Source organism: Coturnix japonica, chromosome 4 (genome assembly GCF_054131305.1).
Source record: "Coturnix japonica strain WE chromosome 4, WE-NBRP24, whole genome shotgun sequence".
Classification (NCBI taxonomy): Eukaryota; Metazoa; Chordata; class Aves; order Galliformes; family Phasianidae; genus Coturnix; species Coturnix japonica.
The window spans coordinates 87484577-87503844 of record NC_140666.1 but is presented as its reverse complement, the minus strand read 5'-3'; the positions used below and the strand labels follow the sequence as shown (position 1 = coordinate 87503844).

Here is a 19268-nt window from a genome sequence, read left to right as displayed (position 1 = left end):
TATTGAGTGTCACAACTGATGGCATGTTTTATTAATACAGTGCCTACCAAAAGAAGGCACATCTTAATTTTAATCAGTTACTTTGTATTCCAAACACAGCATCTGCTACTGTTCAGGAAGAACTTCTTGTGGGGTAAAATTTGACCATGACAGAGTAAAGAAAATAGCAATGGTCATGAAGAAACACTGAAGAAATATTTTTGCAAGGCAGTGTTTTTAAAATATGGACATAGAGCTTCGACTTTCTGAGTGACAGCATAGGAAACTTAGTGTTTTCATTCTGCATTTAAAATTCAGCATCACATAAGCCATTTCATGAACTCTCAGCTGGTCCAACATTGAGTTTCTAACAGCGAAGCTTAGTGTGTCACTCTATTTTTGTGGCAAAGGAGAATTAACAAAAAGCAGCTGATGAACTGATTGGTTTAGTTTTACTTATTCTGAACAAACAGTATTTTATTTTGAGTTTACTTGTGGCTGTGGCAGAGAAGTAAATTGCTGTTTTGAGTTGATGAGTTTCTTAGAGCAAGTTAGCTCAAACAGGAAATTCCATAATGGTTTTATTACTGAAATGATTTTTATCTGTACTGGCTGGAGGGAAACAATGTCCAAGCTAGTCAAAGTCTGCTTCATCCTTTTACATTATCTGTATGTGAGGGTACCACATAAACTATGATGCTGCAATACGTGAGAGTGAATGGATCAATTCTGAGCCAAGAAAAATTAATGGAACTCCTGGGATTTCCATAAAGCTACTTGATATTTCATCATCTGAGCAGACTCACTGTAGTTGACTGTTACTTCAGAATATGCTGTCATATATGATTACACTGTGTGTCATGAAATATTCACATCTTAATACTTTGTGCAGATGGAATGGATGGAGCAAGGGAGATGAACTGCTCATGCACAGACTCCCTGCTATTAGCAAAGACCATTTGCTGTTATCTTTTCAAAATTGTTCATTTTCTTTTCTAACTTACTTAGGCGCAAATGAAATATACATATTAAACATTTCTAGAAATGGGTAAATTAATCTTCAGGAAATTGCCCGACTGTTTATTAGAGTATCTGCATAATATCTGTCCATGTTCTGTTTTGCAGTGATTTTTATTATGTTGTCATTATCATAGAATTTAATGTGACTGTTTTTCAAGCAATTGCAGACTGGCACTCTCAGCATAGGTGAGAGTGCCCACTACATTTTAAAGATAAATATTGCATAAGATAAATAACAATTTTTAATGTATTTATGTTTCTCTTTCATCAAAATCAGTAAGCTTTGCTATGATGGAGAGTAAAATGAAATGAACCTTATATCTGTGCATTTCTTCCTACTTTTCAGAAAATCATATTCTGGAAGATGTGAATAAATGTGTGATTGCTCTCCAAGAGGGAGATGTCGATACCCTGGATAGAACTGCTGGGGCCATCCGAGGCCGTGCAGCCAGAGTCATTCACATAATTAATGCAGAGATGGAAAACTATGAAACTGGAGTTTATACCGAGAAGGTACTGGAAGCAACCAAACTGCTCTCTGAAACAGGTAAGCTTGTGTGAAATATTGCTCAATATTAACTCATTTAAAATCTCCAGTTAGTTTTCCCAAGCCTGCAACTCAGAGGGGAATCAGTGAATGAATATGAAAGCTAAATAGACAAGTTAATTACAATATATGCCTTTTGGTTTTCTACTCAGTGATACTGCAAAAGTCACACTGATGAGAACTGTGCAAGTGAAGAGATTCAGTGATCCATCAAGGATTGTGTACCTCATCAGAGTTGTGGTGTATTTGAATAAATAACACACAGTTTGTTTTTCAAGATCTCAGGCTGTTGATTATGTGTTTTGTGTCCCTATCAAATGGCGGTGAGGCACTGGAACAGGTAGACCACTGATGTGGTGGATGCCCCATCCCTGGAGACTTTGAAGGTGAGGCTGGATAAGGCCCTGGGCAACCTGATCTAGCTATGATGTCCCTGATCATTGCAGGGTAGTTGGACTAGATGGCCCTCAAATACCCTTCCAACTCTTAGGATTCTATGATGAAATCTTTGCAGACATTACTCTGTTGTCTGTGCAGGTGAACATTGGTTCTAAGTGTTTCTAAACAAAACAAATTTTCATTAAAGATACATTTGAGCATCTGAAAGTATATTATCTGAAAAAATATGTGTCATCTGAGAGACTGTGAAGTATGCTAGACTGAATGGAAAAGAAAAAAAATGTGGATTGCTTTTGCCTTCATAGACAAAAAGCGGGATTCATCTGACTAACCATAGGCAATTATGTACACATGTCACTTTAGGCTCATTTTTGCTCAGTATTAGTTGTTATATGCACAGCTGAACTGTTCAGTCTGGGCAGTACTATCAAGCACTCTCATCTCAAAGCAAAGATCTGCATTTGCTCAGATGCATCATACTTTGAATGGTATTTGCTTTACAGACTAAATCTCCACTCAGAATACAACCAACCAGATATTATGTAGATGTACATATGGTAGATACCTGAAAATTATAGAATCACAGACTGGCTTGGTTTGGAAGGGACTTTAAAGCCCATCCAGTTCTAATCACACTGCTGTGGGCTGGTTTCCCCCCTCAGCTCAGGCTATCCAGGGCCCCATCCAACCCAGCCTTGAGCACCTCAAGGCACCCACAGCAACCTGGGTAGCAGTGCAGGGCCTCACCTCTGAGCAAAAATTTTCTTCCTAACATCTAATAATAATAAAAAAACAAACAAATAAGATAATAAGCTGCATCTTTTCAGATTTAATGAGATAATATCTATCATCTAATGTTATGTAAAACTTTTACTATTAATTTTTCAAAGGAGTACCTGTCAATTATAAAGCGCGATTAAATAAACAAGCAATAGGAACAGTGAATGCTTACATTCTGTACTTAATGTACTTTTTGATATAATTTGATTTATAACTAAGTGCTAGAAGCTCTGAACTAAGTGTCTCTTGACAACATCGATTTATTAATGCTGGACTCAGTGCTTAAAACTGACCCCCTGTTCCCCAAAGTCGAATGTACTTACTTATTTAGTACTTAATAAAATGTAAGAAAAAGTATGAGCATTAAACCAGGAAGAGAGAATAGTCACATTTTACTACATACTGCAACACAATTTCTGTCTACTAAAGCCGCTTTCAAAGGGGTTGAATATTGTTTCTCTATGGCTGATGATTAACAAAACAGTAAACTTTGTTGGCTCATTTCATAACCCTAGAGTAAAATGTTGGTATTTAGATGACACTGCTCCTTTCTATGCCCTGCCAATTAATGCTGTGTCCTCTACCATAGAACTGGTCTCTATCTATGTATGCATCTGTATAGCTATGGATATACAGAAGCATCTATCTATGAATGCATGCATATATATTTATTATACTCTTCATCTTGAGATCTAATACAGGATAAATCAATGATGAGTCATTTATTTTGTCAGGCTCCACCCATAGACATATATATTAAAATCCATGAGCAATACAACTATAACCATCTCATCTTTTTCATTTCTGTTTCTCTTTATTTTTACTCTAACTTTTCTTTGTTCCTAAATGAAAGACTTTAGAAAGCTGGGGAAAATTTATTTGAATTACAATAGAAGGAGAATAAGCAAAGTACACTTCTTTTATAACTACTATTTACCTTTAATTATCAGCTCAGGAAAGGAAATCTTCTCTTAACATGTAAGCCTCCTTCTCTCAGGATTTTATAGGGTTATTTGAGTAGGGGATTTGATCCACAGATCAGAAATATAGACTACTTTGGAAAGAGAAACACTAATGCACATGCTGTGTTTACTGGGGGAAGAAAGTTCATCTTTGCTGTAAGTGATATTGATAGTTTTTGAGGAAATGCAGTCGTGCAAGCCTTACCTTAATAACTTTTTACCTTAAAGTTTTATTTGTTTGTTGTTTTAACTTACAGCCTAAATTTCCATTTAAATATATGGTTGTTTTTTTTCCATTGTTTCAGTGCTTTCTCAGCTGAGCTTGACTAACCCACTGACTTAATAGCCAAGCACTTGTTTGAGGCTAGATTATTGTCTGAAAGCAATATTACATCAGGATGTATTGGCTAATGTCTCTTTTAACTGGGTACTTTTATTTTCCTTTAAAAACAAACTAAAAGCTTGACTCTCATTTGCTGACATTCTTATAAATCTAGGATGAAAACTATAAACCACTGAATCTATGGGTCTTACTCAGAAGGAAGACAAAACACAGATTTCAGTGGATGTTAAATGTGTGCAAGCATACACTAAAGCTTCAGGGCTTAATTTTCATTTGTGTCTTTGTTTTTTTGGGACAGTTGAGAAAACAGTGAAGTATTCCTACATCTTTAATTTGGTTTACTAAAGAACACGGGCGAGTGGTTTCCTTGTCAGCCTACAGCTGGGGGTCAGGATTAGGTACAGTGGGCAAAGCCAGGGCCAGACAGCCCAGATTTTGGCAGACAGGGATTTTTGTAGGCTCCTGTCAAAGTTTTCCTTGTTATTTATCAGTGGCATTTACTTAGTTTTTTTAGAGGAATGCAATTTAAAAAGTCAGAAAAATACAAAAAAATACATGTGGTAAAAGAAAGAAGGAAGGACAGTAGGATAGGGAAGAAAGGAGAGAGGAGAAAGGGAAGGTGAGAGGCAAGGAAAAGGGCAAAAAGCATGAATCTTGAGGTCTTTCATAATGCTGAGCATCTCAGAAACCTGCTGAAAAGGGCCCATTGCTTCTAATAAGGAGGTGTTTGCAATCTACATAGCAATTTCCTGAGAAGCTTAAACAGCTGAAGGGAAAAAGCATTGGTTTCCAAACAAACAGAACCAGAACTGGCTGGGAAGGGCTGTGGTTATCTTTAGTTTGCATTAGGATATATGGAAAACAAGTGGCAAGAACCAGTACTCTAACACTGTGGTTTACATGCTCCTGCAAAAGAAACTTGAAACTTTGGAGTTATCTACTGTATGACTTAGACCAGAAATGGAAGTTTCATCTTTTAGTATGTTTTAGAAATATCCTAATAACCTGATAACTGTTTTGTTGTTGTTTTTATTTTCTCCTTTTTGCATTTTTTTTTCCTGTTAGCTTTTCTTTTTAAGTATGTCTCTCTCTCTGACTAATATTTTGACTCAAATTCTCTATTTTGTCATTATTTAAATGGACTAAAATTCAAAACAAGCACTCCTGGCAATTCAGCAGAAAGACAGAGAGTTTTATCAGTGAGAGTAGGACAAACTTTGAAGATATTTATCACTAGGCAAAAGCAGCTAAATGATGTTATCAAAGCTAATACTAAAATGTTGTAGAGATGGATTTTTCAGCAACGATATGAAATGATAAAAAAAAAATGTATAAGTAAGAAGATAAATTTAAGACTATGAGTAATCAAAATGGCGTATTGACTCCGAGGGAGAGCTAAAAATTCTCAATTGGAAACTATTTTAAAAACAAATGATGTTAAATTCATGTTTTATGTGAGTTCCAGGTGCTTATAGTACAACTTACGGATACCATCATACTTATAATGAGATCCTATATCCAAGGACTTCTATGAAATTTTGGTTTTTATTCTGCAAAGCACTACTGCTTTTTAAAGTTTTCCTAAGGTGAAATGCAGAGATGAAGGTATCACCAACAAAAAGCTTTTAATGCATTATTTAGGAAAAAAAAGAAAAGGAAGTTTTATACCCATTAAGATCCAAAATTACATTCATATTTCAAGGAAATACTTGGTTTGATCCAAAGAATTCTTAGCCAGAGAGAGAGTATCTTCATTGTGTAGAGGAATACAATGAAGGAATATGCAAAATACATTATAAAATACTTGCATGAGACTTGTAAGAGATGATTAAGTCACCGTAGAGTCTAAAATATTCAATACTGTTTCTTTTTTTTTCTTCCTTTTTTTTCCTTTTCTTTTTTTTTTTTTTTTTTTGGTCCATTTTCACACCTATAAATTGGAATATAGTACTAAAGGAGAATATAATGTGATTGATTTAGATTTTTCAAAGGTTTATTATTATTATTATTATTATTATTATTATTATTATTATTATTATTATTATTATTATTATTATTATTATTATTATTATTATTATTATATAAAATCCTTCAGGCATATGTGATTGGAAAATGAGTAACCACTGAGTGAATTTTAAAGTATTTGATGGATTAAAAAATGTATAGAATTCAGAAGAAAAGCATAAATGACCATTTCTCAGCAGGTTAAAAATAAATAGAGGCATCCTGTGATAATTCAGGGGCAGCACTGTGGTTGATATTGTATGACATATTAATAAACAGGCAAATAGAAAGAAGCAAAATTTGCCAAAAGGAAAATGCTAGTTTGACACATGAGAGTACAGGAGTTTCATTATTAGAAAGGCAACAATAAAAGATAATTTGATTTAATTTTTCATGGTAAGAGGAACATTTATCTAAAATGAGGATATTATATTCACTGACAGAAAGGCCCTGAGTTAATTCATCCTCTCGGGAAAAAAAGATGTGTCAGCAATATGAGCAGTGGGGCACAGACACTCTTTACATGCACAACATACCTCAAATTAGTGCTTAAGACATTAGACTGTATGTTAAGGACAGTATTCATTTAATGCTCCAAATAGCTTTTTCAGTTCTGATCTCCACAAATTAAATGTATTCCAGATACGAAAGAAGGTCAGGATAAGGATGGCAAAATTAATGAAATGTGAGAATTGGAAGGTAAACTAACTGTAGAAGAGTTAAAAAGTCTAGAATTGTCTTGGATGTGACTAGCCACCTTAAGTAATGGATCATAGGTTAGTACAATAGAAGTGTCTGTTTTCATAGGCCATTATTATTTATTGACTATTCAGATATTTTTTTTCATGAACATCTTGTGCTCTTATGAGACTTGGGCAGAGGGCCCAGGTGAACCTTATGAGGTTCAACATATTCAAGTAAAAGGTCTTGCACTTGGGCTGAGGCAATATCCACTACCAATAGAAGCTGGGGGTTGAAAGGATTGAGTGTAGCCTTGCTAAAAAAGATTTGGGGGCACTGGTGGATGGAAAGCTGTGCATGAGCCAGAAATGTGCCCACACAGCCCAGAAAGCCAACCGTACCCTGGGCTGCACCAAAAGAATCATGGACAGCAGGTCAAGGGAGGTGACCCTGCCCCTCCACTCTGCTGGTGAGGCCTCACCCGGAGTACTGTGTCCAGATCTGCTGTTGGAGCACATCCAGAGGAGAGCCACAAAAATGATCCAAGGGATGGAGCACCTCTCCTACGAGGGCAGGCTGAGAGAGCTGGAGCTGTTCAGCCCAGGAAAGAGAAAGCTGTGACCAGGTAGTGTATTTTCAGTATCTAAATGTGAACTACAGGAAAGAAGGGAACAGACTCTTCAGGGGAGTCTGTGGTGTTAGAATAAGGGGAAATGGTTTCAAGCTTAAAGACTGTAGATATAAGGGTGGATATAAGGAATAGGTCTCTCACAGTGAGGATGATGAGGCATTGGCACAGTTTGCTCAGTGATGTCATGAATGACCCATCCCTGGAGACTTTCAGGGTGAGGCTGAATCAGATAGACAATCTGATCTAGCTGTGAATGTTTGCATTCATTTCATGGGAGTTGGACTAGATGACCTTTAAAGAGCCCTTCCAACAATAAAGATTCTATGATTCTATGTCCAGAAAATATAGGCAGCGAAATGCAGTGAAGGTTGACTGGCTCTAACAGAATGTTTTGTGAATATGAATGTGATTTTGCACATTAATCTTTTAAAATAAAATCACTGATATCCCTTTCATCCTCTTGCCTACACACATCTACATGCAGATTCACACAAACTTATGGCTAATGCCAGAAATGGAATTTCTTCTGGTTTGTGTTGTATGATCCATTTTGCATTTAAGAGCCCACAACAATGTTCTGGATTTAATTTTTTGAAAAGCTAAAGCTAGCTTTTATTTGGAGTATTAACCTGAAGGGAATTCTGTTTAGTAGTAATAAAATTTGGGGGCTATATACTGCATGTGTTTTTTATTTGCACTGGTAGGCAGGAGAATGAGTGAGACATCTGAAACTGATGAGACACATATGTACCTACAGCCTTATTTTACAATCCTTGTTTGCATGCTTTTAGATGTACCCTTTCATTACGATTGCCTATTTTTGCCACAGTGCACTTCCCTCTAATGATATTCACCTTAGTTTTTCCCTGATGTTTACTCTTTCTGTTAATGACAATTCAATCAGGTCAAACTTTGAAGGGCTATTTCTTTTACATGTGTCCATATATATCATAGCATAACTACATCATAGAATCAAAGAATTGCTGAGGTTGGAAAAGAATTTCAAGATTATCAAATCTACTGCAAATATTCCATAAGTTTATATAGAGGCTGGATTGCTATTCTAAGTTGGAGTAGGTATATTCATTAACCATTTCAACAAGGCAGAGGTGAGTCAGTGACTAAGAAGAAGAAAAAAGGTGGTCTTGTGCTTGGGCCAGCTGAGTACTAGTAACACTTCATCATTTTCTCTGTCATAGGACTATAAACAACACATTGCCAGTTTTTCCTCAATTTAGTTTCAGTTATTTCCTGAAACATACAATTTAATATCCTGAACTAATCAACATTTACATTTGTATTACTGGGTATTTAGTTGCAACAGACATCAGTGACCACATCTCTGAGCACAGAACAGGGAATTCTGAAAATCCAACTTGGTGACATAAAACATAAACATAATTATATGCTAGCACTTCTTCATATGTGACAGCCAAAACAATATTAATATATATGTATCCATATGACTGTACTCAGTATGCAACAAGCAACAAAATACTTATATCGAATCTGCTCTTTTCAACAGTTTGTCTAATGCTGTCATATGTGGAAAACTGGTTTAATAGACAGGTATAAAGCTTTTTTCATTTTAATTAGTAGTATGTTAATCAAGATTCAAATGCTGAGAATTGCACTGTAATCGAAGGCTACAATGTAGTGAAACATTTATGAAGTATTTAGAATCTTCTGATGAAGATTTTACAGATCTTATTCTACCAGATTTTGGCAAACTTTTCAGACTAAATCAGGTGACATATATGTTTCCTACTTCACCCTCTAAACCAAATTGAGTAACTGTGCCATCTTGGACAGGATATATCAAATAAATGTATCATAAGAACTATTTTTAAAAGACCTGTTTAAAATCTGTAAATCTCCTGGGTGAGTGTGTTCTTTCCCCAGATAAATGAATTGCCATTAAATCAATTCATAAATCCATCTAGGATTAAAAATTGAACAACAAAACAACAAAAAACAAACCTGAAAGAAGTTTCATCCAGAAGTCTAAATTTATTAAGTTTTATTTCCTTTTATCTGAATAATGAATTGTTTCTGTAACAGAGCTTTTTTTTTTTTTCATGGAATTTTTTGCTATCTTAACTTCCTCTGGTAACTCTTAGTTTATTGTAGTGTCAATCATCCTTGATGGTTCTGCCAATTTATGTGACATAACCGTGATCTTTACTAGAATCATAGATTATGTGTGTGAGATTTTCAGGACTCTTCCTTCAGTTTCCAACATTGTGGTGGTCAAAACCTTTAGTATTCCATGTGTTTTCTGAAAAATTTTAACCCATTCTCATTGGTCAAATTATTTACAGTCACTTGTGGACTACTTTGACCGGTGCTTGGCACACAGACTTAAACTTGGCACTTGGAATTTCAGAAAGGCCACTGCAAATAAATAAATGAATACAGATCTGCTAAGAGCTTGCCAGGGGACAAAGCTGACTATGCCAGTGTGCCTAAGAACAGTCATTTCTTAGGAGCTCAAGTATCTAGTTTGTCTGAGAACAGTTTAGCTTCAGAGAACAGCTTCTGGACTTCTGATTCCCTTAGATCTAAAGCCCTGGATATCAGAAATGGAGAATTTCTCAACTTGTCTCTTTAGAATGAAACCTCTAAGAGGCAGCTATAATGATGCTGTTAAAACAAAATAAAAAATTATATATGTACATATAGTCCTCAGACATTGAAGAGCTTCAAGTCCTGATACAGATTTATTATCTTTGTCTGAATTCTGCTTCTCAGATTAAAAATATCCCTTTCTGTGCAATAAATGACAGATAAGAGAAACAGGAGTTTTTGTGGGTACAACTGAATTGGATATTCATCATACATTGCTATCATGGAGCTCCTCAAGTGTGTCCCAATAACCTTAACAGCACTTCACTCAGTTTTCAAAAACATTGCTGTGTTAAATGGTAACATAGAAGACCTTTAGGAACTAGCATCTAAGCATGAAAAAACATCTTAAACTACCATCTAATTAGTTTAAGATGTTTTTTTTTCATGCTTATCTAATCAAAACTAAGCACTGATGTAGAATTACAGTTGACAAGCAAGCAAACAATTCATAATTACTTTAATAGCTATCTCCATTTTTAAAAACAGATAATTTTTATATATAATAATGTAAATTAGAAACTAATCTGTGGCCAGATCAGCAAGGTTAAAATTGTTTGAAGCCTTCTCATGCAATGGTCGTGTGTGACCCTGTCAAAAACGTTACCAAATTTGAACAGTATTACAGTTAGTGGAACAGGTTGACTAGTGCAGTTGTTAATGCCCCCTTCCTGGAAACATTCAAGGCCAGGCTGGATGGTGCCTTAAGCAACCTGGTCTAGTAGGAGGTGTCCCTGCCTGTAACATGGAGATTGGAACTAGATGATCTTAAGGGTCGCTTCCAATCCAAACCATTCTAAGATTCTATGACATTGTTTCTCGTTCCCATTACTTAGCTACCCTTCAAGAAAAATTTTGAAATGTTTTGATACACCCAATTTATGACAAATCTTTTGCCTGACCAACACCTGCTCGTTATTTACAAGATAATAAAGCATTATTGCTTTATGTTATGTTTCACTTCTTTCTAGGTACTGAAAATAGATTGAATGTTCCATAGTTCTTCTTTTCTTTACCCTTCTAAAAATAGATGCTTACTTTTTTCTCTAAATCCCTGGAACTTTTACTGTTGTTGTTATTCACAAAGATGATTCAGAAATTGCTCTTCAGCTTTTTAAATACTGTAAATTAAATTCTGTATACTTAAAATATATATTTGATAGATATATTTATGTGTGTTTATATAGATAAACTACCCCTTCCTAATTCAGGTCTTCTGCATTTACTGTTAACTGTGTTAAATACCTGATCACATCTCCTGTTTAGGAAATTTTTGACAGAAATTTAAGAATCCTAGGATTCTTAATTTAAAAATATTAGGATGTTTTGCGTCCTTTTTCTGCTGCCATTTTTGCATTTCTAACTTTGCTTGTTTTATTTCAGTGACCCCAAATATATTTATTTTGATTCTTAGTTAACTTGTTTTCATTATATTTTTAAGTATTGGGTTTGTTCTTATTTTTAGGTTAGAGTTCATTATGCAGTCACATTAGTCTCCTAATGTACTTTCAAGTGTTCCATTAATTAAGATAATTTAATATATGTATTTACTTCCATCTCTCTCCAACTCCTCTTCTACTTAAAATGTTTCCCCTCTGCTTAGCAATGTTTTATTAATGTTTACTTTTTTGAAGTCTATTGTCAATATCACTTTTTCCTGTTTCCCCCAATATATTCCAAGCACTTTCTCACTTACTGAACATTATCTGCATGAAAGATTCAATTCAGTTCTTTCATCTTTGTGCATGAACAAACATATAAAGTCAGCATAAACAAGATTTGAATAGATTAATCCCTTTAAAGTTTCTCTTTCAAGAAAAAACATTCAGTGAGTAAAATGTCAGAAACAGAATATAACAGCAGGTGCTTCCAGTTGTTCTTCAAAATGTAAACTGTCTTAAGTCATGGTGTTTGGGTTTTTTGTTTGTTTGTTTTGTATTTTTGCTTTAAAACAGATGTTAAGTGAGATGCATAAAATATACTGTTTTTAGTATGAGTAAGAACAAATTTTAGGGCATCCATATAAAAAGAAAAATATGCCTTTCTACCACTGTGAAATTTAACTTCCTAGGAGAAATTATTACTTCTGTTATTACAATTCAAAGAAAGTTGTTAAAGTATTTACATAAACAAATAATATAGCTTCAAGATATGTTTCATAAAGCACATACCACACTTGATAACATCGTTACCTTATAGCTATGACTATTTGTGTAACATACACAAGTGATAATGAAGAAACAGAATGTCTTTTTATATGCCTTAACAAAGGTCACTTGCAAACTTTTGCATCCCAAAGGTGTTTTGTCCCTTTTACTACTATTGTTATTCAATATGAGCAAGACTAGAGTTACCTGATCTAAATTAGTAGGTGCAATATCTATATTTTCCTTTGATAGGTTGATATAAATATTGTACTGTATTAATTCCAAATTTAAAGGTATTAAAATAATTTTCCTGATAGCTCAGATAGTGAGCTACTGATGTCATAAAAAAGTTAGTTAAGAACTAATTGAAAGGGAAGTTTTCTTTATTATTCAGTTTGAGGCAAGACTATGAGGCTGTCTGTTTAGTCACTAGTAGAAAATGTGCCAGAGCTCTGAACATAAAGCATGAGTGTAAAACTGCCCTGTGAGCCTTCCTAGGTCTTGAAGTTGTGACAACAACATGTACCATGCCTACTGAAAAGTGTTTATGCCGGGAGGGCAGGGAGAGAATGTTCACGGAAGGAGGTGTCTAATCTTGTTGCCTTTCATTTTGTTTAATCTAGTTATGCCACGTTTTGCTGAACAAGTTGAGGTTGCCATTGAAGCGCTGAGTGCGAATGTCCCACAGCCATTTGAAGAGAATGAGTTCATAGATGCCTCCCGCTTGGTTTATGATGGAGTTCGTGACATCAGGAAAGCTGTTCTGATGATAAGGGTATGTAAGGCATGCGGGAAATAAAAGTTGGAGCTTGTCACACACTGGATAAGAGGAATAGAAAAGCTACTTGGACTCAGCCTTCTTTCATAATTCACCAGAAAAGCTTGACGTTGAAACAAGAATAAAATAAAAATATGTGCAGGAAAAAAAAAAGTATTCTTAAGAAAATAGGTAAGGGGATGAGCAAGAAAATATCATTTAACTACTCAGGAGATTATTTGGTCACAACTGCGCATTGATGGAAGCTCAGTATTAAGTAGAACCACCTCCATAGCAGTAGCAATATATTGCTAAGACTTTCAAACTTTGTGTAGAATATTTTTGATGGCTTGTTGTTGTTGCTGTTTGGGTATGTTTGTTTGTTTGTTTTTAATGTATGTGTGCTGCCTAGGATATGAAGTAAGTCTGGTTAAAATCTAAATGAATAAATAAATTATCTTGCTGCTCCAGTGAACCTCTGCAGGGATGGTTTTGGATGTTTACTGAGCTAAAGAATGTGTCATTTCAGTGTTGACTAACCGGTTGATCCAATTTGCTCAGGCATATATAGATATTTTTTATTATTATTATTATTGCTATTTTTAAAGTAGCAACATAATTGTGTGTGAGTATATCTTTATCTTACTTTTCAATCTAGTCCATAGCCAAATATTTAGAAATAAAAAATTGTTTCAGACATCCCAATTTAAATTTTTGTATGAAAAACAATTTGCCTGCCCTCATGAAAGCCACATACAAATGAAGTTATAGTGAAAAACTCAGAAAAACTGTCTTGTGAAGCAACAGTAGTAAAGCAACAACTCACTCATCCAAGCAAACATACAGCATACACTCTTGCATGTGAGTCTACTATAGCACTGATGAAGGCCTTCAGGCAGTTGGAGCAATCCAAATTGCTTCGTTTTAGTCATTATACATGTCACAATACATTAACATCTACACAGAAAGCTTTTGACAGTCTTGAATTTCTAACTGCAAAATATAAATCGTTCTTGTACCTCGTGTACCTGAATTATAGGCACTGTTGATTATGGAGCAAATGTATCCTTTCTGAGCTTGTGCTACACTGGGATATTTGCAAGAGTTTTAGACTGGAATGGAATAAGATGTGTTCTTCCTTTCACTATACAGTTCCTTAGTCTGCAACAGATGTTTCCAAACATTTCTTTCAGACAAGAGAGCCTCAGGGAAGATTCAGGTTGGGTATCAAGAAAAGGTTCTTCCCCAGAGGCCCTAGAACAGTCTCTTCAGGCCAGTAGTCAAGGCCACAAGCTGCCAGGGTTCAAGAAGAGTATGTATACACAGTGCTCTCAAACAGATGGTCTGACATTTGGGTGGTCTTGTGTGGAGCGAGGAGTGGGACCTAATGATTTTTATGAGTCCCTTCCTACTTGGGATATCCAGTGATTCTAGAAGCCACTTTTAAGTATATTTCAGTCTTCCACAGTCAGACATTTAAATTGCTTCATAAGATGCAATCATGTCATGGGTACTTCTTTCTACAGACCTATTTTCTTCTGTCCCCTGTGCAGAGTTCTGGCTCCCAGGACCCACTTGCACATCTATCCCACAGAGGTTGCTATGAGACTTTCCATCCTAAGTGAGATTTTTGGCTAAGCAAAAAGCACCATTCTATGTTCACTTATTTCAGTACCATTTTGCCATAATGCAAAAGCTGATCAGCATGCAGGCTTCACAGTCTCCTTAGAAACATCCCAGGTTACTTTTGCAATTGTATCACTACCACTTTTCACTACGTATGTGATACAAGCTAATGAATTCTGCTTACTCAGATTAGGAAGATGTATTTTTGCATTCAGACAATTAACTTATTTATGGAGCTAAATGTAGTGCTCCTTACCCAGGCAGAGAACTAAAGCAAATAAATGGTCTCATTATCCTTGTGAATTAACTGGGAAAATTCACATCTATAAATTTACATAAACCAGAGTTTGCTGACTCAGAACCTTATTTTCTGTAAAACACAATTTAGTTTGAGATATTTTCTAGTATTCCCACCCAGACATCTAATGTTGAAATAGCAAATGCAATTAAAGGGTAGACATTATGCTGTAAAAGACAAACAATAGAATATTTTTATCTAATAATTTCTTAATTCCTGCACACTTGGGCTGCAAAGCTTGTAGAATTAGATATATATATTTATAAATCTTGCAAACTTTTTAGAGCATCTGCCACAAACAATTATTTTCAGGCAGTAATTGTTTGAGAGTATGCTATGGAAGATTAAAATTTATCTGAGATTATTCTCTCATTCCATTGAGGAAATAAGGTCACATTTTAAATTATTATTTGTTGGTATTATTATTTTAGTAATCTGAAGGAAAGGGGGAAAGATATCTTCTCTTTTTCCTTAGAAAGGGTAGAATTTAATGTCTGTTTAGAAGAGGAAGGAGACTCATTTTCCGTTGGGGACTATTGTTATAATCAGTCCAGAATAGATCTCTTTCACAACCAAATAAGTATAAATAAATTTAGGAGCATAATTATAGAATCTAAAAATAAGATAGAAAATAATAACTTCGTTACAACATCTTTTTAAATTACTGCATAGAGATCAAATTACACTGTGGGGGTTTTTTCATGAATACTTGTGAAATTCACTCAGCTGTTAGATGGAAACCTGCTCTACAGCTAAGAACAATCAAACAGCACCTTTCTACATTCTTTTGCAACTATGAGACCACTCTTGACACATGACCTTTACTGTTGGCAGCCTCGCCAATAGCAAGATAGTTGCAACTGGATTAGGCTTAGTATTGCATTCAAAGTGAATCTTTGAATGTCAAACTCTAGTACTTACCATTTGCTATACTTTAATCCACATTATGGAGCTGTCTTGCAGGACATTAACTTGACTCTTCTTGGTAACTGGGGAGGATGTGCACTCCTGACAGTGAGAATTTCATTCCATGGGAGTGGACAATGCCTAGACTGAGTAAAAACTAGATGAGATTAGTGTGAGTGTGGGGTCTTGAATAGTTTGGATGTATGAATCCTCTCCTACTTTTCCACACTTGTCAATATAGACTTAGCCTTGATAACCTATGGAATAAGCACTGGGGTGAAATCCAAGAACCTGCTGCAGCCTGTACCCTCTGTTTTTAAATAGTATATCTCCAGAGAGCACTACAGCAGAGTCTGTTGTCTGTATTGAGGGCCTTTTGCTTGTCAAGTGTCTGTAGAGTTAGTTTTTACTTTAATCATTAAACAGCTGAAGGCCTGCTGTGAGAGAGGTTCTTTGTCTTTGCCACTCAGATAGTGCTTGAAGCACCTGAGTCACTGCAGCTGCAGCTGCCTTCGTATAAAAACAAATGCCCAGAATAGCATGGAGTCAAATATAAAAGCACATTATAAACTCCTTTTTTCTCCTTAGCTTTTAGAAGTGGAGAGTATTTTAGTGGTAGAAAATAGGGAAATATTTTTATTCCTACTCATTACATTAACTTGGCTTGATGTTTAAAGTGCTGAATTTCTTGCAATTGCATTCTACAGCCTGTAAGCACATAGCATTGTGAGTTTTCATATCTCCATTAAGTATTTTTGAATTGGTGAAATATTAAACAAATAGCATCTCTAATTCTCTGTATATTTATGCCACTTTATGTATAATTCATGCATAAGTGGGCTGATGGTTGACTGGATGATCGGTCATTTCTAATGATTGGTCATTTCTAATGTTTATGATTCTATGAAAAATCACATATTTATAGTGGCATTACAAAGGATAAGCAAACAAACTAAAAAAAACCCTATAGTGGAGAAAGGTGTTTTGTTTATCAACACAACCTTCAGTCTAGCAGTCAGAGAGATATTAAAAATAATAAAAAAGTCCTGTTAGTGGAAGTTGAAAGTCACCCAATTCGTATTAGAAATAAAGCATGCTTCTTAAAAGTAAGAGTATATAATTACTGGGTGATTTGTCTTGAATAGTGAAAGATTTTCCTTCATTGCAAGAATTCATGAGAATTATATGAATGTAATGAAGAATATGCTCTATATGTAGTAGAGACTGTATTTGAAAGAAAAATAATCCTCAGTAGTCTATTGGCCTGTCCCATGCAACATTTAAGTCTAAAAGTGATGAAAATTGACACTTTTTCATCAAAATCAATGAGTTTTTAAAATGTGTTAGTTTTGAAAATGGCTCTGGCTCCTTCTTCCACAGCTGGTTGTAAGAGTTTTGTTTAGAAACTGTCCCTGATCTCAAATCCATGTTTCCTTGGTTTTTATGCCCATAGATTTCAGATTTCTGCAGGAACAAATTGGTCTTTCTACCATCCAACTCAGATAAATTAAGTAACAGACTGTTGTCTTGGAAACTGGGTTTTAAATACCATGGTCCTGTTAGTTGTGCACAAAAATTGGAGTGCTGCTGATATGTTTGGAAGTCTCAGCTAAGGAATAAAAATGCTTTAAGTAAAGGTATATATTTTTCTTTTTTTCCTTTGTCTTTAAGCAAATCAGAGAGATTAAAATTGAGGCTGCATCTTCCAGACATCAGATATAGCAAAGCAGCAGTTAAAAACATACCATGTGTTTGAAATGGCAGCCTACAGTTAGCAATTCACTACTGTTCTTCATTCTAATGAAAAGAGTAGCTGTTTTTGAAAGAAAATGAGGGTGTTGAATTCTCCACGCTTGAAAACCTTAAGAAAGTGAATCTGAAAGTTAGCGCTAGATTAGATCTCACTTGCAGATAGGAAAAATATTGGAATTTCTTGAACTGGTAGTATATTATAACTGTTCCATTACCTTGTCCTTTTGTTTGGCACTGTTCTTATCAAAGTTCAAGACTTATACTGATGAAGTTTCCATTTTTTAAAGACTACAGATATTAAGATTGCAAACGTTATGCATAACTTGAACACCTATGTTTGAGAATGTGTTTTCTCTTTAATAAGAATCCTCCTCTGCTTTGACGTTACACTGTTGGGATGTAATCTTTTGAATATTCCACCTGGCTGATCTCTCTGGGTTAAACTATCAGAGCCTTTACTCTGCTGCAACTTGGACTATGAAAAGCTGGGAAAAGGCTGCTTATTATCTTTTATAGTCTTAAATATGTAAAAGTGTGCAGACAAAAGAAACAAAAGTGTACCTGGGGATGTGTGCTGGTTTTACAATGACCAGTGTAACTGACTGGCTGATTGGACTTGGAAGATGGGGATGAGTCAGCTGATTTGCAATCAAGGGTCTGAAAGTTTCCACGCTGTTCCTGCTACAGGCTAACAGAACCAGAAATATTGTCTTGCTTAGGGAGGTGTGTGCTGTTTGTTAGTAGCTGGTTTGCTTACGACAGATTTTAAAGTCACATCTTGCACTCAGTCTCTTTAGCAGAGAGATTATATTAAGTGATTAAAGATGCTTGGACAGCAAGACTGTTGGACATTACAGCAATGGTTGCAATCATTCCTTTGTTTCTTATGTCAGAGGAGAAACATTTAGTTTCTAACCTAGATTTCATCTTCTCTCCAACTTAATAGGCATGTTATCTGAGCACGTGTCTCTTTAGAGCTGCTGCCAATGTTTCATTACCACACTGTCATACTTGGTTACTTCTTCCTCCAGTGCTCAGCATCAAAATATATGTCTAATTCATTTAAGGCAAATGAAGATGGCTGTTTTTTTTCTTCCAATCATGTGCACTTTACCATGTAGTTAGCAAAGCAGCTGATTTTTCTGTTACAGTGATGTTCACTTCATGTTGGAAACCAGGCTGTAATATAAATATCAACAGAAGTCATCTCTAGATTATGTTAGAGGGTTTGGACCAGTTCCTGGTAACTGCGAATCTTCAACGGAGCTGTAATGACAACTGGCAATGATTAGCACCTCTGCTAGGAAACTTGACAGTGCCTCTAAGCTGGAAATGCCAGCATGACTGACTTCTTTAGTGTTGGTTGCTCCTCTAGGTTAACACTGAGGCATGTGGGTAGGATATCTCTGTAATTATTATCATCTTCTTCTTTTACTACATCTATTGTACCTACAAATGTTACTTGTGGACAGACTTTTTTTTATTAGATGCTGTTCAAATGACAAAAGCAATATAATCATTTATTCTGAGGCCTATATTCTTACACTATCTGTATGAAATATAATACTAAACATCGGTTTAAAGTGGACCATTTCTTTCTCTCTGCACACATGCATGGAAGACTTTTTTTTTTTCCTTTCTGTCATGTGTTAGAGGGAGAATATGCCAAGTGAATGAATCCATTAATTGTTTTTCTTCTCCCAATCTCCAACATTTCAAATGTCTGGAAGACAACTGATATTTAACTACGTTTGGTCAGTATGCCCATATAGCTGCATGCCATTTTTAGAATGAGCAGTGGAGATAATGGA

At 35.3% G+C, this 19268-nt stretch overlaps 1 protein-coding gene across 6 annotated transcripts in view; it reads left to right on the top strand.

Annotated features, from left to right (window-relative positions):
- Positions 1–19268, top strand: part of CTNNA2 (catenin alpha 2) — a 425826-nt gene that overhangs the window by 373830 nt on the left and 32728 nt on the right. For all 6 annotated transcript variants that reach the window (XM_015862648.3, XM_015862647.3, XM_085545876.1 and 3 more), the window contains 2 exons: positions 1346–1546; positions 12742–12893. In XM_015862648.3, coding sequence (XP_015718134.2) covers positions 1346–1546; positions 12742–12893 — 353 coding nt within the window. The remainder of the gene's footprint in view (positions 1–1345; positions 1547–12741; positions 12894–19268) is intronic.